The following is a 25,107-nucleotide window of genomic DNA, read 5'->3' on the forward strand; positions in this document are numbered from 1 at the left end:
AACGAACACATCCATTGACATCCGCAGCTTCATAGAGGGCATATCAATGGTCCTGAGGAAGAGGGGGGATCTCCCCTCGAAACACGTCCATTGACATCCGCAGCTTCATAGAGGGCAAATTGATGGTCCTGAGGAAGTGGGGGATCTCCCCTCGAAACATGTCTGTTGACATCCGCAGCTCCATAGAGGACAATGGAGGGCTCTGAGGAAGTGGGGATCTCCCCTCAAAACGCATGAGCCATTCAGAGGGTCTTCCAGTGGTTGGGATTTGTTCGGCAGACCTGCCAGTCCAGGATACTGTGGACACTGATGTGCTTGTTTATTCATGCCGTTAGCAAGTATACATCGGTTTTCATCTTTTAATAAAGTTATCACAAAAGTAATGCGCAAGGCTGATGCACCCGCCCTCTGCTTTCTAGTATGGTTTTCATGGCTGTCCATCTCTGATGGGGCGATTTCACCTGATAACACCATTTTTGCCCCGATATTTTGGTGCATCTCTTCTCCCAAGAGCTAGTTAACTGTATACATCAGGCCATGTACAGTCCCACCCAGCAGTCTCAATGTGCCTGCACTTCATAGAAAAGCACAGCGATGATGTCACTGGGTCTTAAAGAGGTTGTATACCCCTTTTTTACCTACAGGTAAGCCTATAATAAGGCTTACCTGTAGGTAAAATGACTATTCACCCTGCATGCAGCCGCTGAGGTCAGTGGCGCATGCGCAGTAAAGGTCCGGCGTATCGTGCCAGGACTGAGGAATCCTGCGTACATGTGCGGGAGTGACATCATTGCGGCTCCGGCCACTCACCGCGACGAAGCTGCAAACCTGGGAGAAACACAGAGGGGAAAAAGTCAGCTCCCTATGCGTTGACCTCGTTCTAAGGCAAGTATTTCAAAATGAGCTCGTATGCCTTTGCCTTACAGGATTCTTTTCCCCGTTTGTGGGTATATAAACACTTTAAATAAGTTATTTTTCTTTAAAATTCCTTAAGAGAATCAGCATGACATTTCAAAAGACAAAAATACACTCACAACATAAAAAATGATGAGACACTGCATGACTTTGCAGATAAACGCAAATATGACAAAGGATCCATGGACCCACAAAATGGGTGTAGCTGACCTACACACCAGGTCATACTTTATATATATATATAAATTAGTAGAAGGGGGGAAGTATCAAACCCAAAGTCAATGAAAGAAACAGTGGGAAAAAAAAGGGGGAGAAAAAAAAAAAAAAAGGTGGGGGGGGGGGGATGCAGGGAAGAGGGGGAACGGAGATTAAGAAAAAATATATATATCTGTCCCAACCCCCCGGGCCACGCATCTATACTATGGTGTCTGCCAAGGCCAAAAGGTCCCACCTCATTGCTGCTGGGAGACAAGAGGTGTTTTATTCGTTATAGAAGAGTCCATATTCTACAATATTTCCTTTTCCTGTCATTTTAGTATTGTATGAAAAAAAAAAAAAAAAAAGAAAAAAAAAAAAAAAGAAAAGAAAGGGAGGGCATCCATAGCTTATTTTGACTGCTGATGCAGATACTGCTGGCCAGAAATCCTAATCCGGCCATCAGCTTCCATGCACAGCCATGATGAGGGAGGAAACACATTGGGGTCGATTTATTTATATCCACTTTGCACTACAAGTGCACTTGGAAGTGCAGTCACTGTAGATCCAAGGGGAGGATCAGAAACGAGGGGAAGCTCTGCTAATTTCTATCATCCAATCATGTGCAAGCAAAAATGCTATTTTTTTTTTTCCTTGCAAGTCAACTTCAGATCTACAGTGACTGCACTTCCAAGTGTACTTGTAGTTCAAAGTGGATTTGCCTTTAGGAAATAACCCCCATTGTCTGTCATTTAACACATCAACAATAAATTAATTTGGACTCTTTTTTTTGGTCTGGCGCTCCTTCCATATAAGCACATCTTTTATTACCATAGTCAGGCTCTCCATTTGCTGAGATAAAGAAAGCTGCGCTAGAAGTCTAAAATAAATGACATCAAGGAAAAAAAAAGTCCATTGGGAACATAAAACACCACCACAGTGTGCCTATAAATTAATGTGCCCATCCACCGTAGCTGTTGATTCAGCTTACCAGACGGCAAGCTTAAGAAGGCAAGTAGCTATAGCCCAGCCAAGGCCTTTAAGCTTGCTAGCGATCCCGGTGTTCGGATGGCAGGAGGTAAATCTCCAAGGCTCACTCGCGGTATCCACACATTCAAATGGAAAACCCAGGTAACTCAGAAGAAAAGAAGACAGAGCAGAGCAGCAGACCAGCTGGAGACTGAGATCAGCCTAGACTCTGGAGGACAGAGGCTGCTGTACTCTCCATTTGCTGAATCTCTGAAATTCGGGTGAGTCAAATAAGGTATTTAATAAATACTGAAATGTTTTATTTAAAAAATTTCATTAGAACGTGAATTAGGGAAGAACGAGGGAAAGGAAAATATAAGCAGTTAAACTTCAGCTTTAAGATCCCTTTCACATTGGCGCGTTTTGCAGGCGCAATAGCGTTAAAAATAGCACCTGCAAACCACCCTAAGGCCCCTTTCACACTGGGGCGGGGTCGGCGGTAAAGCACCGCTATTGTTAGAGGCGCTTTACCGTCTGCATTCGGCCGCTAGCGGGGCAGTTTTACCCCCCGCTAGCGGCCGAGAAAGGGTTAAAAACCACCGCAAAGCGCCTCTGCTGAGGCACTTTGCCGGCGGTATAGCCGCGCTGTCCCACTGATTTCAATGGGCAGGAGTGGTGAAGGAGCAGTATATACTCCGCCCCTTCACCGCTCTGAAGATGCTGCTAGCAGGACTTTTTTTCCCGTCCTGCTAGCGCACCGCTCCAGTGTGAAAGCCCTCGGGGCTTTCACACTGGAGACACTGGAGACTTTCGGGTCGGTTTGCAGGCGCTATTAGCGCAATAGCGCCTGCAAACTGCCCCAAGGCCCTAAAACAGCTGCTCCATTCACGCCAGTGTGAAAGCCCGAGAGCTTTCACACTGGAGCGGTGCACTGGCAGGGCGTCAGAAAAAGTCCTGCCAGCAGCTTCTTTGGAACTCACCGCTCCTCCACTGCAGCTCCCCATTGAAATCAATGTGGCAGCACTGTGATACCGCCTGCAAAACGCTGCGTTTTGCGGGCGAGTTTAACCCCTTTTGGTTCGCTAACAGGGTGAATAGCGCCGCTAAAACGACGCTAAAAATAACGCCGCTTTACCGCTGACGGCACAGTGTGAAAGGGGTCTAACTCTTCACTCTATCCAAAATGGAAAAAAAAAAAAAAAAGGGAAGTGTTGGACTCTAGGACACTTTCTCACTAAGGTGTTGCAGCAATGTGGTGCCATTCATTCTGAAAGGCATTCCAACATACCTTGCAACGGGCATGCTTCCAAAAATGCTGTATGCTCTTATTGTCAGTGCACCGCAAGTCACGTTAGTGTGCTGTGGTGTGACAGGTTTCAGTCAGCAAGGTGCACTGGGATGCAATTCAAAAAGAATTTACCATGTGTTGTTAACCTGTGACGTTTAACGCTCTGTTATAGATCCTGCTTCCTTTTACTTGTCAGAGAATATTATTGATGTTACAATTGGATACAGTAATAAAGCTCACTACACTATGAGGCTGGTGTGCGCCCCAAGCCACGGTAGAAGACGGCAGCACGGCCATTAGCTCTAGTTAGCAATTACTGCATAGAGAAGAGCCCTACCTCCGGGTTATGAGATTTCTTATGAGTCTTATTACCGTTTTATTATGGGGTTTAGGTGCATTAGCAACGCACTGAAATGCACATAAACGCACTAGAACAAACACACGTTCTTATTTGGGTTAAAGAAAAAGAGGGGGGGGGGGGGGGATGCCCTGGACTGCATCAAAAACGTGCATGCAGAAAAGCATCTGGAATACATCCGAAATGCGTTATTATAGTGTGAACTGGCCCTTAGAGGCGGAGGCAGCTGCCAGTCAGGAATCTGGGTGAAACCCAACATTGGGGTGGCTCTGTAGAATGACGACAAAAATGGTGGCGGCACTTCCAGCATAAAACGTATTATTTTTTTGAAATTCCATTAAAAACAAAAAGGACGTGACATGCAGCCAGCTCAAAAAGTTCAGCAAACATTTCACACACCTTGTGCTTCGTTATTGCAATGACTAAGCACAGGTGTGTGAAACACGTTTGCCGAACTTTTTGAGCTGGCTGCATGTCATGTCATGTCCTTGTCGTTAACCACTTGCCGACCACACGCTGCCGTTATACTGCGGCAAGGTGGCTCGGCTGTGGGAAACGACGTAATGGTACGTCGTTTCATGCACTAGCCTGTGTGGGTGCGCGTGCCCCGATTGGCCAGCGGGGGAGCCAATCAGCGAGTCCGGCGGCTGCCCACGATCGTTGCCCACAGAGACAGAAAGGGGATCTGCCTATGTAAACAAGGCAGATCTTGGTTCTAACAGGGGATGACACAGAGATGTGTGTTCCCCCAGTCAGTCCATCCCCCACACAGTTTGCAAGCACCCCCTAGGGACACACTTAACCCTTTGATCGCCCCTGGTGTTAACCCCTTCCCTGCCAGTGTCATTAGTACAGTGACAGTGCATATTTTTTTTAGCACTGATCACTATTAGTGTCACTGGTCCCCAAAATAAAAAAAAAAAAAAAAAAAAAGTGTCAAAAGTGTCCGATCTGTCCGCCGCAATGTCGAAGTCACGCTAAAAATCGCTGATCACCGCCATTACTAGTAAAAAAAAAATAAAAATAAATAATAATAATAAAAATGCCATAAATCTATCCCCTATTTTGTAGGCTCTATAACTTTTGCGCAAACCAATCAATATACGCTTATTGGGATTTTTATCAAAAATATGTAGTAAAGTACAGATTGGCCTAAATTGCTGAAGAAATTCGATTTTATTGGATATGTTTTAGCAGAAAGTAAAAAAAAAGTTTTTTTTTTTTCAAAATTGTCACTCTTTTTTTTGTTTATAGCGCAAAAAATAAAAACCGCAGAGGTGATCAAATACCACTAAAAGAAACCTCTATTTGTGGGGGGGGGGGGGGACACCAATTTTATTTGGGTACAACGTCACACGACTAAGGCTGCAACTAACGATTATTTTCATAATCGATTAGTGTTGGCCGATTATTGTTTCGATTAATCGGTTAATGGTCTTAAAAAAAAGTGTGGTGTATAATTTAGTTAATATGTAAAGTTTTTAAAAAAGGCAATTTATTCTTGTATATCTCTATGCAGTGGTAAATATAAAAAAACAACTATATGGTTAGGGAGCAAAATATCGAATCCACTCAGAATAACAGACAGAAGAGATATACTGTATTTACTATTAGAGGAGAGATATACTGTATATACTATTAGAGGAGAGATATACTGTATATACTATTAGAGGAGAGATATACTATTAGAGGAGAGATATACTGTATATACTATTAGAGGAGAGATATACTATTAGAGGAGAGATATACTGTATATACTATTAGAGGAGAGATATACTATTAGAGGAGAGATATACTGTATATACTATTAAAATGTGAATCTGGTAAATATCATCAGACTCCGAGATCACATTTTTTTATTTAACAATGTCTTCATTCAAAAAAATGTTTTTATTTTAAGAACGTTCGTTCGATTTTCTAATTGTTAGTGGGGTCAAATTGACGTTCATTTTCAACCACAACCCTGACCCTTTCCAAATACGCAGCGGCTGAAAAAAGCATAGATGTGACCGTGTCCCATAGGAAACCATGTAAATGAACTGTAGTCCGTTTCTGCAAAAAGCACCAAAAAACACAGATGTGAACCAGGTGTAAGACGTTTAGTAACATAATGGGGTTTAAAAAACTAAAATGAGCCCTTTCCAGTACAAAGAAAAACAGATAATCACTGCAAGGGGTTAATTTTTTTTTACTGTAGAACTGTGAAAGTAATATTTACAGTAGCGATTATTTGCTCTTTCTGTACTATAAAGGGCTTATTTTAGTTTGTTTTAACCCCATTAGGTTACTGGCCTATTAATCGATTATGAAAATAGTAATCGATTAATTTCATAATCGATTAGTTATTTCAGCCCTACACACGACTGCGCAATAGTCACTTAACCACTTCAATACCAGGCACTCCCCCCCCCCCCCCGGACAATTTTCAGCGCTGTCGCACTTTGAATGACAATTGCGCGTTCATACAACACTGTACCCAAAATACATTTTTTCTTAATTTTTTTCCCACAAATAGAGATTTCTTTTGGTGGTACTTGATCACCTCTGGGGGTTTTTGCTAAACTAAAAAAGACTCAAATTTTTGAAAAAAAGCTTCTGCCATAAAATTTTGTTTTCTCCTTCACTGACGGGCACTGATATGTAGAATTGACGGGCACTGATAGGTGGCACTGACAGGCAGCTGTGATGGACACTGACAGGTGGCACTGATGAGGTACTACTGATTGGCACTGTGGTGGGCACTGACAGACTTGGGGCACTACTGGCAGCTGTTGGGCACATTTGATGGGGGCTGTGCTGATAATCAATGTGCTGATTATCAGCAAAGACAGCCCCCCCCCACCCCGACAAGGAGAGGCGCCGAGCGGCTCTCCCTGTCAGCGCAAACCAAAGAAAGCTGTTTACCGGCACTTCCTGGTTCACGCGATGATCAGCTGTGATTTGTCACAGCTGATCACGTGGTAAGAAACCTCTGTCAGAGGCTCCTTACCACGATCGGAGATGCGGTGTGTCAGACTGATGCGCCGGCATGTTATCCTGCTGGACGTCATATGACGATCAGTCAGGATAACAGAACCACTTCCTGGTCGTCAATCTGCTATAAGCTGGGCAGGAAGTGGTTAAAGTAACGCAGTGCCGTATCGCAAAAAAATGGCCTGGTCATGAAGGGAGTAAATCCTGCCGGTCCTTAAAGCGGAGTTCCGCCTGGGAAAAAAAAAAAATGAAAAAGTCAGCAGCTACAAATACTGCAGCTGCTGACTTAAAATAAGGACATTCACCTGTCCAGGGAGCCCGCGATGTCCTCACCCGAAGCCGACCCGTCCCTCGGCTCCGGCATCTTCAGTAAGGGAATCAGGAAGTGAAGAACTGCAGCTCCCTACTGCCCATGTGCGAGTCACGCTTCGCGTTCTGAGCGGTCCCTGCTGTCTTCTGGGACCTGTGCGTCTCTCCCAGAAGACAATGGGGGGGGGGGGGGGGGGGGCGGACATGGCGCAGATCGCCTGCGGATTCTACGCGATCTTTTGCCGGAAGTGGGAGCAAATATATGTATTAGACAAGTATCTGCTCCCCCCTCCCCCTGAAAAAGGTGCCAAATGTGACACCGGAGGGGGGGAGGAACCGGATAAGTGGAAGTTCCATTTTTGGGTGGAACTTCCTTTTTAAGCAGTTAATGGAATTTCAATAAAATAAACATTTCATGGTTATCATTTTACTGTACATTGCCGACCAGCGCACGACGATGCACAATGGCACGGCTGCCCAAGTGGGCGTACAGGTACGTCCCCTTTAAGAACCGGCATTGTGTGCTCCGCGGACTCGATGTCCGCCGGTACCCCCGGAGCGGCAGAACGGGGAGACTCCTATGTAAACAAGGCATTTCCCCGTTCTGCCTAATGACAGGACAGAGATCTACTGCTCCCTTGCTCCCTGTCATCAGTGATCTCTGTCATGTCAGTGGCAGCCCCTCCCCCCCACAGTTAGAATCACTCCCTAGGACACACTTAACCCCTTGATCGCCCCCTAGTGTTTAACCCCTTCCCTGCCAGTGTCATTTACACAGTAATCAGTGCATTTTTATAGCACTGATCGCTGTATAAATGACATTGGTCCCAAAATAGTGTCAAAAGTGTCCCTCATAATGTCGCAGTCACGATAAAAAAAAAAAAAAGATCGCCGCTCTTACTACAAAAAAAATAAATTTATATATATATATATATATATATATATATATATATATATATATATATACATATACACACATACACACACACATATACACACACATATATATAAAAAATAAAAATGCCATAAAACTATCCCCTATTTTGTAGATGCTATAACTTTTGCACAAACCAATCAATAAACGCTTATTGTGATTTTTTTTTTTTACCAAAAATATGTAGATTACGTATGAGTCTAAACTGAGGGAAAAAATAGTTTTTTTTTTATATTTTTGGGGGATATTTATTAGAGCAAAAAGTAAAAAATATCGCTTTTTTTTTTCTTTTTTTTTAAATTGTTGCTCTTTTTTTTTTGTTTATAGCGCAAAAAATATAAAAACTGCAGAGGTGATCAAATACCACCAGAAGAAAGCTCTGTTTGTGGGGGGAAAAAAAAAGGACGTGAAGTTTGTTTGGGAGCCACGTCGCACGACCGCGCAATTGTCAGTTAAAGCGACGCAGCGCCGAATCGCAAAAAGTGCTCTGGTCAGGAAGGGGGGTAAAAAACTTCCGGGGCTGAAGTGGTTAACTGACAATTGCGCAGTCGTGCGAACGCTGTACCCAAATAAAAACGTATGTCTTTGTTCCCGCGAAGATGAAAAGGGCGTTCAGAGGAGCCGAGGAAACACTCGGCGCACGCGAGAACCGCCAAGTACCGCCGCACACATTCTAGAAGGGCAGCACGTTTCTGTGCAAATCGGAAAAGCGCGGAATTTTGCACACAATCCCAACGCGCGACGGCCTGAGCTTTATTTTGTCACACGTAGAGGAGCTCATTCACATGCTACCCCCCCCCCCCCGTGCATGACAGCGCATGCAAAGACGCATATCCACGAGATGCGCTACAGTAATGCTAAAGGAGATAGTCCAATCAGATTGCAGCGTGTATGGCGAGCTTGACAGCGATTTTTCAAAAAATGTTCACACCAAGCTGCTTTCAATCCCAAAAGGCAACACAAATAGAAGAAGAAGAAGGAGGAGACGACCACCAAACTGGCAGCACCTGTGAGTGTGGGAAGGAGCACAGACACGTCATAGGTGCCCCTGGTCAGGACACACACGCTGTTGCTCGGTGACAGGTTCGCTTAGATTTGGGCGGACACTCGCCGTACAGCCATTTCCACAGCTTACGCTCCGCATACCTCCGTCACACTCACCTCACCCACTTCACACCCGGCCGGGTGACTTTTTCTCCTTCAGATCGCCGCTCTGCCAGCTTTTCCCGCCCATTCGGCTTCGAAGGCTACACGCGCCGACGTCATGACGCCGGTACGGACGCCTGCCCTTGCAGGGGGGTCATGTGACCTGGTCTGCTTGTGTGTGTATATGTGTGTCTGTGAAGAGACTCAGCGAGAGGACTGAGGGGGGAGGCTGATGGAAGTCGCACTAGTGAAATGTATATTGTGTACACTGAATAAACATGAATAACCCTCATTACTCTTATCAATAAATGATGGAAACCGCCCTGTGTATTGTGTTCACCTCACATAGTCAAGGCCGACTGAATAAATACGAATGGCCATCATTATTCTCATCAATAAATGATGGAAGCCGTCCTAGTGCCTTGTATAATGTGTTTACCTCACATAGTCATGGCCGACTGAATAAATATGAATGGCCCTTCATTATTCTTATTAATAAATGATGGAAGCCATCCTAGTGTCCTGTATACTGTGTTCACCTCACATAGTCATGCCTGACTGATTCAATAAATATGAATGACCATCGTTATTCTTATCAATAAATGATGGAAGTCGTCCTAGTGTCCTGTATACTGTGTTCACCTCACATAGTCATGGCCAACTGAATAAATATGAATGACCCCACGTTATTCTTATTAATAAATGATGGAAACCATCCCAGTGTCCTGTATACTGTGTTTACCTCACATAGTCATGGCCGACTGAATAAATATAAATGACCCCACGTTATTCTTAATAATAAATGATGGAAGCAGTCCTAGTGTCTTGTATACTGTGCTTACCTCACATAGTCATGGCCAAATGAATAAATATGAATGACCCCACGTTATTCTTATTAATAAATGATGGAAACCATCCTAGTGTCCTGTATACTGTGCTTACCTCACATAGTCATGGCCGACTGAATAAATATGAATGCCCCCCATTATTCTTATCAATAATAGATTGGAAGCCATCTTAGTGTCTTGTGTATTTTGTTCACCTCACATAGTAATAGCCGACTGGATAAATATGAATGACCCCCGTTATTTTCATCAATAAATTATGGATGCTGTCCTAGTGTCCTGTATACTGTGTTTACCTCACATAGTCATAGGCAACTGAATAAATATGAATGCCCCCCGTTATTCTTATCAATAAATGATGGAAGCCGTCCTAGTGTCCTATGTATTGTGTTCACCTCTCATAGTAATGGCCGACTAAATAAATATGAATCCCCCCCCCCCCGGTATTCTTATCAATAAATGATGGAAGCTGTCCTAGTGTCCTGTATACTGTGTTTACCTCACATAGTAATGGTCGAATGAATAAATATGAATGAGCCCACGTTATTCTTATTAATATATGATGGAAACCATCCTAGTGTCCTGTATACTGTGTTTACCTCACATAGTCATGGCCGACTGAATAAATATGAATGCCCCCATTATTCTTATCAATAAATGATGGAAGCCATCTTAGTGTTCTGTGTATTTTGTTCACCTCACATAGTAATGGCCGACTGGATAAATATGAATGACCCCCGTTATTTTTATCAATAAATTATGGACGCTGTCCTAGTGTCCTGTATACTGTGTTTACCTCACATAGGCAACTGAATAAATATGAATGCGCCCCCCCCCCCCCTGTTATTCTTATCAATAAATGATGGAAGCTGTCCTAGTGTCCTGTGTATTGTGTTCACCTCACATAATAATGGCTGACTGAATAAATATGAATGCCCCCCCCCCATTATTCCTATCAATAAATGATAGAAGCTTTCCTAGTGTCCTGTATACTGTGTTTACCTCACATAGTCATGGCTGACTGAATAAATATGAATGCCCCCCCATTATTCTCATCAATAAATGACGGAAGCCATCCTAGTGTCCTGTATATTGTGTTCACCTCACATAGTCATATCCAACTGAATAAATGAAATTATGAAAGACCCCCCACCCCGTTATTCTTATCAATAAATAAGCTGCTGTATAAATATCTAAGGGCTCCTTCACACTTGCAGCAAGACTGCAGCTTGTCTGAAAAGCAATCCTTTTCAGGGTCACTTTTCAGGGGCAGTTGACAGGAGGTCTGTCGCCTCCCCTACGACTGTTTTATAACCCCTAAGGACTCGTTCACATGAACAGTGCTGTCTGATGAGTGATCCACATTCAGATCACACTTAAGAGAGCATTTGGCAGACTGTAAGGAGGCGTGGAATCGCCTCCCCTCTGCCTGCTTTAACCATTTGATTGCTGCACTAGTGCACTGCAACCACTTGCACTGCATGCGGTCGTTGGCTGCTTGCAGAGCCAACAGTAAAACGGGGTATAATTCCTGCTGTGAAACAAAGCATTGCAGCCACGGCATGTAGTAAAAGTCTGGCTCAACCACAGGGTTTTACCACCCTCAACCTCACATGCGAATGAGCCCTTAATGCCGCATTGCAGGCAGTTGTGGGGCTGTTGCGGCGTGGCCCTATTCTCTTTGAATGGGTCACGTTTGGCAGGCGGAAGCATACCATTTTGGCCCATGGCAGGTGTACACCCCCGGCCGCTGTCTTTTCAGTTAAAAGGGGAGTAGAGGGGGGCGGTAAAAGGCAACTTAACTTTGCAAGTGTGAACAAGCCCTAAGGGCCATGGTTTGATTTTTTTATGTGATAGCTCAAAATTATTTAATCCACAATCAATTGAATAGTGAAACTGAATTTCGATTGGCTTCGATCAAACTGAATCAGGCTGGGTTCACACTATTGTGAATTGGATGTGGGTTTCTCCGCATCCAATTTGCATAGCAGGAGAATGTGAATGTCTCTCTATGGAGCCGGTTCACACATCTCCGCAGCGGCTCCGGTGCAAATTGCACAGGAGTCCTGTGCGTCTTTTGGTCCGTTTCAGGTCCAAATTCAGCCCAAAATTCTGGCTGAAATCGGACCTGAAGCGGTGAATGGAGACGCACCAGACTCCTGCTGTGATCCGCTCCGCTCCTCAGTGTGAACCCAGCCTTAGTTAGCCAGGGTAGAATATTATCAATTGTTTTGCATCAATCAATAGCACTGAGATACTTTGTTCAAATATCAGATTCAATTTTGATTGTTTAGATCAGTTGTCCAAACTGCAGTCTATAGGCTGAATACGGCCCTTTGCTTGCCTTTAACTGGCCCTTGGGACACTATTCTTCCCACTGACACCAACAGTGGGGCATAATTCCTCCCACTAATATAAACGATAGAACACTATTCCTTCCCACTGACACCAATGATGGGGCACAATTCCTCCCACTGATACCAATGATGGGGGACTATTCCTCCCACTGACACCAATGATGGGGCAATATTCCATCCACTGACACCAATGATGGGGCACTATTCCTCCCACTGACACCAATGATGGGGCAATATTCCTCCCACTGACACCAATGATGGGACACTATTCCTCCCACTTGCACTACTCATTCCACTGACACCAACAATGGGGCACTATTCCTCCCACTGACACCAACAATAGGGCACTATTCCTCCCACTGACAGCAATTATGGGAAATTATTCCTCCCACTGACACCAATTTTGGGAAACTATTGCTCCCACTGACACCAATGATGGGACACTATTCCTCCCACTGGCACTATTCATTCCACTGACACCAGTGATGGGGCACTAATAAGTCCACTGACACCAACAATTGGGCACTCTTCCTCCCACTGACAATGATGGGGGCGGGGCACTATTCCTTCCACGAATACCAATGTGATAATATAGCATATACAATTATGACTCAAGTCATATTGTAATTGAATGTATTAAAGCGGTAGGAAACCACACAAAAAAAAAGGCTTTGGGCAGTTTAAGTGATAATATGCTAGTATGTTTAGCATACTAGCACATTATGACAGACGTACCTGAAAACAAAGCCCTCCAGCGGCGCGCTGTCACCACTGAAGGCACTTTCATCTTCACCCGTTCTTCCTTTTTGGGTTTCCGCAATATGAATGGGTGAGACGGCGATGACTCCTGCACTTTTACTGACCCGTCAACCACTTAAAATGGACCTTCGCTGCCATTTTCTTCATTGAGGAATACTACTTCTTTATTCCCCCCTCCCCTCCAGGAAATGAAAAAAAACAGCTCTTTGTTTGGGGAACACAGCCTGAGCTTCCACCTTTCGTGGCTAAGTGCGAATGATGTCTCCAACTACCGGAATCCTTCTGGGATACTCATGCCACAAATCCTGGGAGGCTTTGGGGAGAATTTCAATACACACTGCATGTCATTGGGGGGCAGCTGCAAGAACCCGAAAAGGCAGCTGGCTCCTAAGGACATCAACAAAGTAGATGGCAGCATGGAACCTGCAGTGTGGCATCTTTTTGGTGGACTTCATCAAAACAACACTGGATTTGCTGGATGGGTATGAGTTTTGAAGATAAGTCAAGAAACTATGTAAGAGGGGAAAGAAAGAAAAAAATCCCATGTCCCCAGCAGAGTGCCTCCTTACATCATGTGTCCCCAGCGGAATGCCTCCTTGCATCATGTGTCCCCAGCGAAGTGGCTTCGTACATCATGTGTCCCCAGCGGAGTGCCTCCTTACATCATGTGTCCCCAGCGGAGTGCCTCTTACATCATGTGTCCCCAGCAGAGTGCCTCTTACATCGTGTCCCCAGCGGAGTGCCTCTTGCATCATGTGTCCCCAGTGGAGTGCCTACTTACATCATGTGTCCCAGTGGAGTGCCTCCTTACATCATGTGTCCCCTGTGGAGTCCCTCTTACATCATATGTCCCCAGTGGAGTGCCTCTTACATCATGTGTCCCCAGCGGAGTGCTTCCTTACATCATGTGTCCCCAGCAGAGTGCCTCCTTACATCACGTGTCCCCAGCAGAGTGCTTCCTTACATCATGTGTCCCCAGCAGAGTGCCTCCTTACATCACGTGTCCCCAGCAGAGTGCTTCCTTACATCATGTGTCCCCAGTGCAGTCTGCCGCTCACAGATCGTGTTCTATCAAAAGCTCCAACCTGTCAAAAACTCCAACCGCGGCAGCAGGCCATGGGACGGAGGGTTGGTGGCAGCTCCATGTGTCTGTCTTGTTCCCCTGTGTTCAGTGGAGAGGGGAGGGGCCAATCCATGCAGCTAACCCTGGCTTCAGTTTGCAAGAGAATTGTGAAGAGAGAAGCCGATTCATTGGCTGCACGGATCGGAGGCTCCTCCCCTCTCCACTGAACACAAGGGGAAAGAACCTGCTAGCCCGGAAAGAGATCACACGGCGCCAGCGGCCATTTTTTTGGAGCCAGATGCAGCTGCGGTGCCAAAAACATTCCCGATTTCCTGGGACAAAAGCAAAATCCCGGGATTTTAATCGAGATGGCCTCTGAGCGGGATGAGGGTCCCAAATTCGGGATTGTCCCGGGAAAATCGGGACTGTTTGCATTGCAAGTATGAACTTCATGTTTTCTTATTTTCTAATTTTTGCATACTTTCTGCACTTTTTTTAATGTACTTTATTGCTGCATTTACACTTGGTCTTTATGATTGTATTACTCACATACACTTGGATTCATTGTGATGTATATGTTTTGATTATCACCGTTTTATAGTGCGGCTCTTTTTTGATACAATTGTATCTTTAACACAAATGCACTGTACTGGAGACAAATTAGGAAGTAGGTCTGAATTATACAGCTCTCTCTATCTCCCTGTATTCTTCTATGGTCATGGGTATTCTAGAACAGGTATGATTATGGGTGTAAGCAGTAAAGAGGAGGTTTCCTACAGGACTGGTGGCCTTACTATCTATGACAAAGCAAGGAGTCAGGTCCAGGAACAGAACAGCTGTTACTCCTTGGAACCAGGCAGTGCCATTTGAGGTGCTGGAAGGCGCCACTGGGAGCTTTATAAAGAATGAACTGGGGGGGGGGGGGGGGGGGATTTGGAGGTCCAGAAAATGCTAGTTAGATAAGTGATGTTCCAAACTGCACCTAAAATGAGTCCTCTGTCTCAAACCTAGAATGCGTATTGTACGAAGAAGTGTCTACACTCACCGGCCACTTTATTCGGTACACCTTGCTAGTACCGGGTTGGACCCACCTTTGCCTTCAAAACTGCCTTAACCACTCGCCACCCCGCCCACCGTTAAATGACGGAGGAGTAGGGACGGCTCTCGTTCAGGGAGGACGGCGCCCCAGAATGGCCGCTCTCGCGCACCCGTGCCGTGTTCCTACGATACGGCGCGACCCCGATCTCTGTAAGTAGCCAATGATACGACTCTTTAACCATGTGATCGGCTGTGTCCAATCACAGCCGGTCACATGTAAAACGCAGAAGTGGCATTAATCGGCTCTCCTCGCCTCGCACTGACGGTGTGTGGCGAGGAGAGCCGATCAGCGGCATCTCCTCACAGGGGAGACCAGGGCAGGTAATCAGGGCACTGATTACAGTAAAGCCCCAGCAGTGCCCATCAGTGACACCAATCAGTGCCCATCAGCGATGCCAGTCAGTGCTGCCTTTCAGTGCCTCCTCATCAATGTCGCCAATCAGTGTGGCATATTAGTGCCACCTCATCAGCGCACATTAGTCAAGGAGAAAAATTACCTATTTACAAAATTTACTGACAAAAACTAAGAAAAACTTTTTTTTTTTTCAAAATTTTCAATCTTTTTTTTTAGTAATAGGGATGGACATGATCAGCAACAATATTCAGGGAGGTCGTGGTGGTTAAGCGATGCCTAATTGGTACTAAGGGGCCCAAAGTGTGCCAAGAAAATATCCCCCACACCATTACACCCCCACCACCACCAGCCTGAACCGGTGATACAAGGCAGGATGGATCCATGCTTTTATGTTGTTTACATCAAATTCTGAGCCGACCACCTGAATGTCACAGCTGAAATTGAGACTCATCAGACCAGGCAACGTTTTTCCAATCTTCTATTGTCCAGTTTTGGTGAGCCTGTGCCAATTGTAGCCTCCGGTTTCCGGTTAGCTGACAGGAGTGGCAACCGGTGTGGTCTTCTGCTGCTGTAGCCCATCTGATGCACAGTTTGAACTTCAGCAAGTCGTCTTCACTACGCCTAGATGCCTAAAAGCCTCGAGTTACTGCCATGTGATTTGCAGATGAGCAATTTGTGTTGCCAAGCAATTGGACAGGTTTACCTAAAAATGTGTCCGGTGAGTGTATTTTGCCAGGTTTGTGAAATGCTACAACTCAGTGCATATAAAATCTATCTTTCAATTTTCTATCAGGCTCCATTTGCAAGCAAAAGTAAGACTAGGCGGTGCAGGTGCAGTGTACAGCCTGTCAGTAACATGAACAGCTTGCACCCCGCTGTACCACAGCCATTCAGGTCAATGACAGGCTGTGCGCTGCTTGGGAGGAGGAAATGCACTGAATGGGCCCATGCGCAAGATACACAAAATAAATTTGGAGCAGTTTGTTTGGTTTCCTTTAGACATGTGCACTGCCAAAAAAAAAAATGTTCGTTTTCTTTTCATTCGTTTTTTTTTTCGTTTTTTGGGTCATTCGTTATGATCGCAGTTTGTACATTCGTAAATTCGGACATTTGTACATTCATAAATTTGGAAATTTGGAAATCTGAAATAGTAACTATTAAATTATAGGTATTGTAATTTCCTTTCAAATTTGGCGGTTAGTGAACGTAACGAACACGAATTTATTCAAAGTTCCAAATTATCGAAATAACGAATGCCGCATCTAAACAAATGGAACAGAACAAATTAATAATAAAGTTTTTATTATTATTATTTATTATTATTAATTCATTACGTGCCATTCGTTTACATATGACTTTCGGATAATTCGTAACTTTGGATAAATTTGTATTTGTTACGTTCACTAACAGCCAAATTTGAAATGAAATTACAATGCCTAGAATTTAATAGTTATTATTAGGTAATCATTATTTCAGATTTCCAAATTTACGAATGTATGAATTTACAAATTTTCAAATATTCAAATTTACGAACATTCGGAAAAATTCGGTAAACGGCTTTTCGTTAATTCGGATATTTCCAAATTAACGAATTTGTCAAAATTCGTTAAAAAACGAATTTGTAACGAAGCGAATTGCACATGTCTAGTTTCCTTCCAGAAGATGTGGACAGTCTCAGTTTTATGCACTCTGTATACCATTACCGGTATATTGCAACATTTATCTCTTACATTGCTCAACAGGTCAGATTTAAAGCGGAGCGCCGCCGAAAAAAAAATTTTTAAAAGTCAGCAGCTACAAATACTGCAGCTGCTGACTTTTAAAACATGGACACTTACCTGTCCAGGGCGCCCGCGATGTCGGCACCCGAGGCCGAAGCGTCTCTCCGTCCTCGGGTGCTGCCGCCTCCATCTTTGGTAAGGGAATCAGGAAGTGAAGCCGTGCGGCTTCACTTCCCGGTTCCCTATTGCGCATGCGCGAGTCGCGCCGCGCAATACGAATGCTCCCTGCTGCCTCTGGGACCCGTGTGTTTCCCAGCAGGCAGCGGGGAGGGAGCAGGAAGTGGCGTAAATAACCGCAGATTCTGCGGCTATCTACGCCGGAAGTGGGTATAGATACCTGTAATATACAGGTATCTGTACCCCCCTCCCCCCTGAAAGGTGCCAACTGTGTCACCGGAGGGGGGGAGGAACCTGATGAGTGGAAGTTCCACTTTTGGGTGGAACTCCACTTTAAGATGATTTTAGATTGTAAGCTCCAAAGAGCAGAACCCTCTGATGTCTCTTGTATTCAGCTGTCAGGCCTGGTTCACACCTATGGCATTTTTTAGTGCTTTTTGCATTTTGCAGATTTGCACTACAGAATGTGCTCCATAGGAAAACATGTTAACCGCTTCAGCCCCGGAAGATTTTACCCCCTTCCTGACCAGAGCCCTTTTTGCGATTCGGCACTGCGTCGCTTTAACTGACAATTGCGCGGTCGCGCGACGTTGCGCCCAAACAAAATTGACGCCCATTTTTTTTTTTACCACAAATAGAGCTTTCTTTTGGTGGTATTTGATCACCTCTGCAGTTTTTATTTTTTGGCCTATAAACAAAAAAAGAGCGACAATTTTGAAAAAAAAACTCAATATTTTTGACTTTTTGCTATAATAAATATACCCAAAATATATATATATATATATATATATATATATATATATATATATATATATATATATATATATATAATATTTTCCTCAGTTTAGGCCGATATGTATTCTTCTACATATTTTTGATAAAAAAAAAAAAATCCCAATAAGTGTATATTGATTGGTTTGCGCAAAAGTTATAGCGTCTACAAAATAGGGGATAATTTTATTACATTTTTATATTTAATTTTTTTTTTTTTTACTAATAATGGTGGCGATCTGCGATTTTTATCGGGACTGCGACATTATGGCAGACACATCGGGCAATTTTGACACATTTTTGGGACCATTGTCATTTATACAGCGATCAGTTCTAAAAAAAAAAAAAAATGCACCGATTACTGTAAAAATGTCACTGGCAGGGAAGGGGTTATCATTAGGGGGCAATCAAGGGGTTAAGTGTGTTCCCTAGTGTGTGTTCTAACTGAAGGGGGGAGGGAACTGTGTAGGGGAGATGACAGATCGCTGTTCATATGAACAGACAATCTGTCTCTTCTCCACTCAGAGAACCGGAAACTGTGTTTACACACACAGATCCTGGTTCTCCATGTGTCAGTGGCGATCGTGACTGCCGGGAACTCGCATCGGCTAGGGGGGGTGCGCCCCTAGTGGCCACAGTGCGAAGCGACGTTACATAACGTCGTTTTACTCAGCAGTGCCATTCTGCTGCAGTACAACTGCGGCGGCTGGTCGGCAAGTGGTTAAAGCGGTGCCGAAATGATACTTTTTAGATAAAAATCCCCCTATGATCCTCATGCTTAATGTATTCTAGTAAAGGTATGCTGTAAACTAAGGTCCGTTTTGTATTTTTTCACCATTGATTTCTTACTTTTGTAAGTCCCAGCAGGCCGCGGCCATCTCATGTGTGGGCATCTGAAGCCAGAGTGTATCTCTTCCTGTATTCAATGAATGATGGTTACCCAGCATGCACCTCCAGATGTCGCACATGCTCAGAGCAGCACAAGCGGTGTAATGGGTTGTAGGTCGGGTTTCCATAGCAACAGCAGTATCAGAGAAAGTTGCCTCCCCTTAGCTATGGAAACCTCTCCTCCCCCTCCAGGAACCAGGAAGATTATAAATCTAGAAATATAAAAAGCTCCTGCAAAAGGTCATTACTTTTTAAAAGATGCTAATTGTAAATGATGTCCCTTGTTTCTGTGCAGATTATCTCTCTATCTATATCTATATATCCACACACACACACATATATATATATATATATACACATATATACACACACACACACAGAAACAAGGGATATCATTTACAATTAGCATCTTTTAAAAAAAGTAATTACCTTTTGCAGGAGCTGCCCCATATTGCCCCCATCAAACTTGCCCCATCATACTGCCCCCATCAAAACTTCCCCCATCATACTGCCCCCATCAAAACTTCCCCATCAAAATTGCCCCCATGAAAATAGCCCCATCATAGTACTCTTTTATAAAGGATTAGTAAAGGCTGTGCTGTCCCCCAGGCTCTGTATCTAATCAGAGCTAAGATGTTCCAGCCGCCTCCCCCCACTGCCCATCACTGTGTATAAGAAGCTTTGGTAACCATGGCAACAAAAGCCTGGTTAGCCTTTTTTTTTTAAAATGGCGCTGACCGCCGCCTTGCATCGCGTCATTTCCGGTTTTGAAATAACGCGATGCTACGGCCCAGCGATGCCGATTGCCTCCTGGGATTGATGACAAACATCTCCCAGGAGGCATTGCAGACCAGGAAATGAAGTGCTTGGCCGCGGCCGAGAGGAGGAGATGAAGATTCCAATCTTCATTATAATAGTGAGTTTAAAAAAAAAAAAAAAAAAAAAAATATGATATGCTAAATCGTTTTCAGCACACACACAGCGGCTTGGGATGCCGAGGACTTCAAAAAGTGGGTAGAACTCTGCTTTAAAATGGACTGTAGTGCAAATCTGCAAAATGCACTAAAAATCCATAGGTGTGAATCAGGCCTAACTGTACTGTATCCTTACATTTTGTAAAAAGGGATCGAAGAGCCGTATGTGGCAAGAACTTACAATCTAAAATTTTCCTAAACTGATTGCATCGATAATGTTCAGCAGATTGGAATCAACCTGATTAGATGATTTGTTGAAAGGACTGCAGATTTGAGGGTCAGGTAGGAAATATTTAATTGAAAACGGTGTATTACACAAAATGTCCACACTTCAAAACATCAAGTATTAAAGCAAAGTCCATAAAAACAAAGTAGCCTTTTTAATCCAGCATTTTGGAAATAAAAAAAACAAAGAAACTATTGTCTGATTTACATATTTGAACTTCTGGTTCATTGAAAAACACAGGAGACTCCTGGGATAGAAGCCATGCCTATAAGAGGCGGGACACCAAGTCAAATTTTGAATCCACCTAAGGCTTATGTGTGAGATAAATGCTGACACTATATTGTCAAAAGTATTGGGACACCTGCCGTTACACGAACACATTACGTTACATGAACTTTAATGGCATCCCAGTCTTAGTCCGTAGGGTTCAATATTGAGTTGGTCCACCCTTTGCAGCTATAACAGCTTCAACTCTTCTGGGAAGGCTGTCCACAAGGTTTAGGAGTGTGTCTATGGGAATGTTTGACCATTCTTCCAGAAGCACATTTGTGAGGTCAGGCACTGATGTTGGACGAGAAGGCCTGGCTCGCAGCCTCCGCTCTAATTCATCCCAAAAGTGTTCTGTTGGGTTCAGGTCTAGACTTTGTGCAGGTCAGTCAAATTCCTCCACCCCAAACTCGCTCATCCCCACTATATTGGACAAAAAGTATTGGGCCACCCCTCCAAATTATTTGGTGGAGGGGGGATTATGGTGTGGGGTTTTTTTTCAGGAGTTGGGCTTGGCCCCTTAGTTCCAGTGAAGGGAACCTTTAAGGCGTCAAAAAAAATCAAGACATTTTGGATCATTTTATGCTCCTAACTTTGTGGGAACAGTTTGGGGATGGCCTCTTCCTGTTTCAACATGACTGCGCACCAGTACACAAAGCAAGGTCCATAAAAGACATGAATGAGCAAGTTTGCGGTGGAGAAATTTGACTGGCCTGCACAGAGTCCTGATCTCAACCCAATAGAACATATTTGGGATGAATTAGAGCAGAGACTGCGAGTCAGGCCTTTCTCATACACCATCAGTGTCTGATCTCACAAATGCGCTTCTGGAAGAATGGTCAAACATTCCCATAGACACACTCCTAAACCTTGTGGACAGCCTTCCCAGAAGAGCTGAAGCAGTTATAGCTGCAAAGGGTGGACCAACTCAATATTGAACCCTACGGACTAAGACTGGGCTGCCATTAAAGTTCACATGCGTGTAAAGGCAGGTCGTCCCAATAGTTTTCACAATATAGTGCATCTTATAATACCTTTCACCCTTACTGTTTTTGAAGGCACACTTAAAATAAACTTCAGTCTTCCATCTCATTAGAGGACTTGCCTACAATGGCACTCTCACTGAACCATGCATTATGCAATTAAGTAACTGTGCCCATCAAATTTTACTATATCTACCTTGTGTCTGAGGTCTTGCAATCTAAACCCGGCCATAGGTGGTTCCTATCTCGGCCGGTTCAACTCAAAACCATCTATGGTCAGGCTGATTGTAAGTTGATCCATCAATCAACTTGGGTATGACCAGCATGTCGGATTTTCACATGAGATTACTGCCGGTGGCTATAGCTGCTAGCAATAATCACTGTGCTCCCTGCGCCCATACCCCACTGGGAGAACACAATAGCTCCATGAGAGGGATTCCCTTAATCAACACTGACTGACTGTTTTGATGAGGGAATCAAACTATTTTCTTTCCAGGAACCACACATCACTAGTTGCTAAAGCACAGTAATTTTACAGGGTTTCCATTACAATATACTTTGAAGCCCAACTGACCTCACACCCTTCTGTTTATACTCCTGTACCCTCCCATATCAAGTCAAAAGGCTGCTTCTGGCTCTCAGGCTGCAGTGCCCTGTACTGGCAGAGCTGAGTAAAAGTCACGCCCCCTCAGTGCAAGCTCTCTCAAACAGACGGGACATGTCTGACCAGGTCTGTTACATTACTAAAAAGACAGCAAGTCTTTAAGGGGTTGTAAACCTTCCTGTTTTTTTCACCTTAATGTATCCTATGCATTAAAGGTGAAAAAAAACACCTGTCAGTGATCGGCCTCCCAGCCCCCCCGTTTCACTTACCTAAACCCTTGAACTTGACCCACAGGGACGCGCTCTCTCTCTGCCCGGGGTTCTCGGCTCTTGATTGGATAGATTGATAGCAGCGCAGCCATTGGCTCCTGCTGCTGTCAATCAAATCCAATGACCCGCGCACTGGGGGCGGGGCCAAGTCCTGCATTTGGCCTCTATGGACCCTGAATGCTGGACTCGGGAGTGCGCCCGTAAAGGTAACCCCCCCGGGAGATCGCTTCTCCCAGGGGCTTACCTGATGCAAGGAGGAGCCACGATAGCCGCCGAGGGACCCCAGAAGATGAGGTTCGGGGGCCACTCTGTGCAAAACGAGCTGCACAGTGGAGGCAATTATGATGTGCTTGTTATTTAAAAGAAAAAAAAAAAAAAAAAAAAACACTGAACCTTTAGTGTCACTTTAAGTCTCGTACACACGATCAGATTTTCGGCAGGGAATTGTGTGATGACAGACTGTTGGCCTAAAATCCGACCGTTAGTACGCTCCTTCAGACAATTGTTGTCCAACTTTCCGCCAACAAATGTTGGATGGCAGCAGCGGACAACGGTCTGTTGTCAGATTTTCCTATCGTGTGTACACAAGTCCGTCACACAAAAGTTGAAAGTACAAACACGCATGCTCGGAATCAATGCTCACCAAACACGACATTAGCAGAAGGTGCCCAAAGGGTGGCGCTCAAGAGCTGAAATTCCGCGTAGTACGTCACTACGTTCGTGTTTGTTGGCCGACAGTTGTGTACCGTTTGTATGCAAGACAAATTCACACACACGCCCTTCGGACAAAAGTCTGGCGCTTTGTCTGCGACAAAATCTGATTGCGTGTATGAGGCTTTAAGCTGGATACACACTATACAATTTTTGGTAGATTTTTTCCTTCAGATTTACCAAAACCATTTAATATGAGGTCAAACCTTAAGAGTTTCAATTTGTAAGCAATCAGGCAGGCCTTTGCACTACATAGTTTTGGTAAATCTAAAGGAAATCAGAAAACAAAAGTTGTATAGTGTGAATGGGGGTCTTACTCTGGTGCCTAGTGAACTGCATAGCCACATTTAGACCACCCAGCACAGTTGTTGTAAAATGAAAGTGGGCGATAAATGAGAAAAATAGGGGGCATTAAAACAAAGTCTATCTAACTTCATATCACTTTCTGTAACTTTGGCAAATAAGAGGAATGCATTGTAGCAGAATGTGTGTGAATATATAATCTACAGTATCTATAGATTTTTGAATTGTGAGCAAATCCTACCTTGAAATCTGTAAGCGATTAATCTGCCAAAACCATTAAAAAAAAAGCCCAAGGAGTTCAGATATATGAAAAAACAAAAAAACAAAAAAACCATGTAGGTCTCCAGAACTTTAACATAAAAAAGTGAAAACTTTGGGGGGCCCCTAGGAACAAAAAAAAAAAAAAAAATACAAATTAATTCTCCCAAGACACTCATTAAAGAAACAATGAAAACAAAAATTTGTATCCCCAACTTTAATTGACCACCGTAAAAGTTTAAACCACAATTTCAACCATTTGGCAACACATTCGTATTGGTAAAGAAGCACTCTGCTCCGCATGGACAGCGAGCGGTGCATCGCCGAGGCCAATCAAGTTCCATTCTTCCTGTCAATAGAAACAGTATAAAAAAAATTCTGGTTCACAGGCAAGGGCTCTTTCAGTGCTGTTTGTGTTAAAGCTGAAGGCAACGTTATGTCCGTGATAATCCGCGGTTATCCAGATCTTTCACCTGTTGGTGAGAATGTCAGTTTGTCAGATTTTAAATATTATAGCGAATAAGCATCTTACAATAGTCACTAAAATGATCTCTGGTGTGCATAGGACGGTGTCTGCAGATACTCTGTATTATCAGTAGAACAAAATTGCATTGGCCACAAGTAAATAAATTCTCAATCTAGCTCAGTGTGGCAGAATCAGGCTGGGTTCACACTGCCGCACGGAGCGGCTCACAGCAGGGGGTCCGGTGCGTCTCCATTCACCATTTCAGGTCTGATTTCAGTCTGAATTTTTGGCTGAATTCGGACCTGAAAACAGACCAGAAGACGCACAGGACTCCTGTGCAATTCGCTCTGGAGAAGTGTGGACCGACTCCGTTGAGAGTCGGTCACAATCTCCTGACTTGCGAATTGCCGCAATAGTGAGAAACCAGCCTCAAAGAACTATGGCCAAAGCTTTTATGGCTATACTTCTCCTATGGATCACAGGAGTGCAGTTCGTTCTGTACTCCATTTTCAGCTGACAGTGGGCTAAAGTCCACTGTCAGCTGACATCACTCAGCTGGGCCAGGCTCTGGATGAATCCCATCTTTACAGTAGGGATCCAGCCGGAAGCCTGGACCAGCAGCTGGCTCAGTCTCTCAGAAATTTAAAAGAAAACTAAAGATTTTGAGGGGAAAAAAAAAAAATATCATACTTTGTATATCCTGACAAGCCAGTGCTCAGTGGTGTAGGCTTCCTCCAAGACATCGAGCTCAAAGTCTTTGTTTCCAATCTCAGCATTTCTCACCCGATCGTAACCTGGAGGTCTCTCTGTAGTTTAAAGAAAAAGATTATGGGGATGTTAAAGTGATTGTAAAGTCTTATTTTTATATATATTTTTTTGTTTTTAAACAACAACAAACATGTTATACTTGCCTGCCCTGTGTAAT

General features: G+C 44.1%; 2 protein-coding genes across 3 annotated transcripts in view; both read right to left on the reverse strand.

Annotated features, from left to right (window-relative positions):
* The window catches only part of CHEK1 (checkpoint kinase 1), a 48,108-nt gene extending 38,883 nt beyond the window's left edge, over positions 1-9,225 (reverse strand). Inside the window, exon 1 of one of the 2 annotated variants that reach the window (XM_073603558.1) lies at positions 9,103-9,225. The gene's annotated coding sequence lies outside the window, so the exon portion shown is untranslated. Of the gene's footprint in view, positions 1-9,087 lie in introns of both variants that reach the window. The other variant, XM_073603559.1, reaches the window with a different exon arrangement.
* Positions 9,226-23,918: 14,693 nt separating this feature from the next.
* The window catches only part of STT3A (STT3 oligosaccharyltransferase complex catalytic subunit A), a 44,239-nt gene continuing 43,050 nt past the window's right edge, over positions 23,919-25,107 (reverse strand). Inside the window, exons 17-18 of the mRNA XM_073603560.1 lie at positions 24,873-24,988; positions 23,919-24,189 (exon numbers count right to left, since the gene is read on the reverse strand). Coding sequence (XP_073459661.1) covers positions 24,151-24,189; positions 24,873-24,988 — 155 coding nt within the window. The 3' untranslated portion in view covers positions 23,919-24,150. The remainder of the gene's footprint in view (positions 24,190-24,872; positions 24,989-25,107) is intronic.

Source organism: Aquarana catesbeiana, linkage group LG10, assembly GCF_042186555.1.
Source record: "Aquarana catesbeiana isolate 2022-GZ linkage group LG10, ASM4218655v1, whole genome shotgun sequence".
In the NCBI taxonomy this organism is placed as follows: Eukaryota; Metazoa; Chordata; class Amphibia; order Anura; family Ranidae; genus Aquarana; species Aquarana catesbeiana.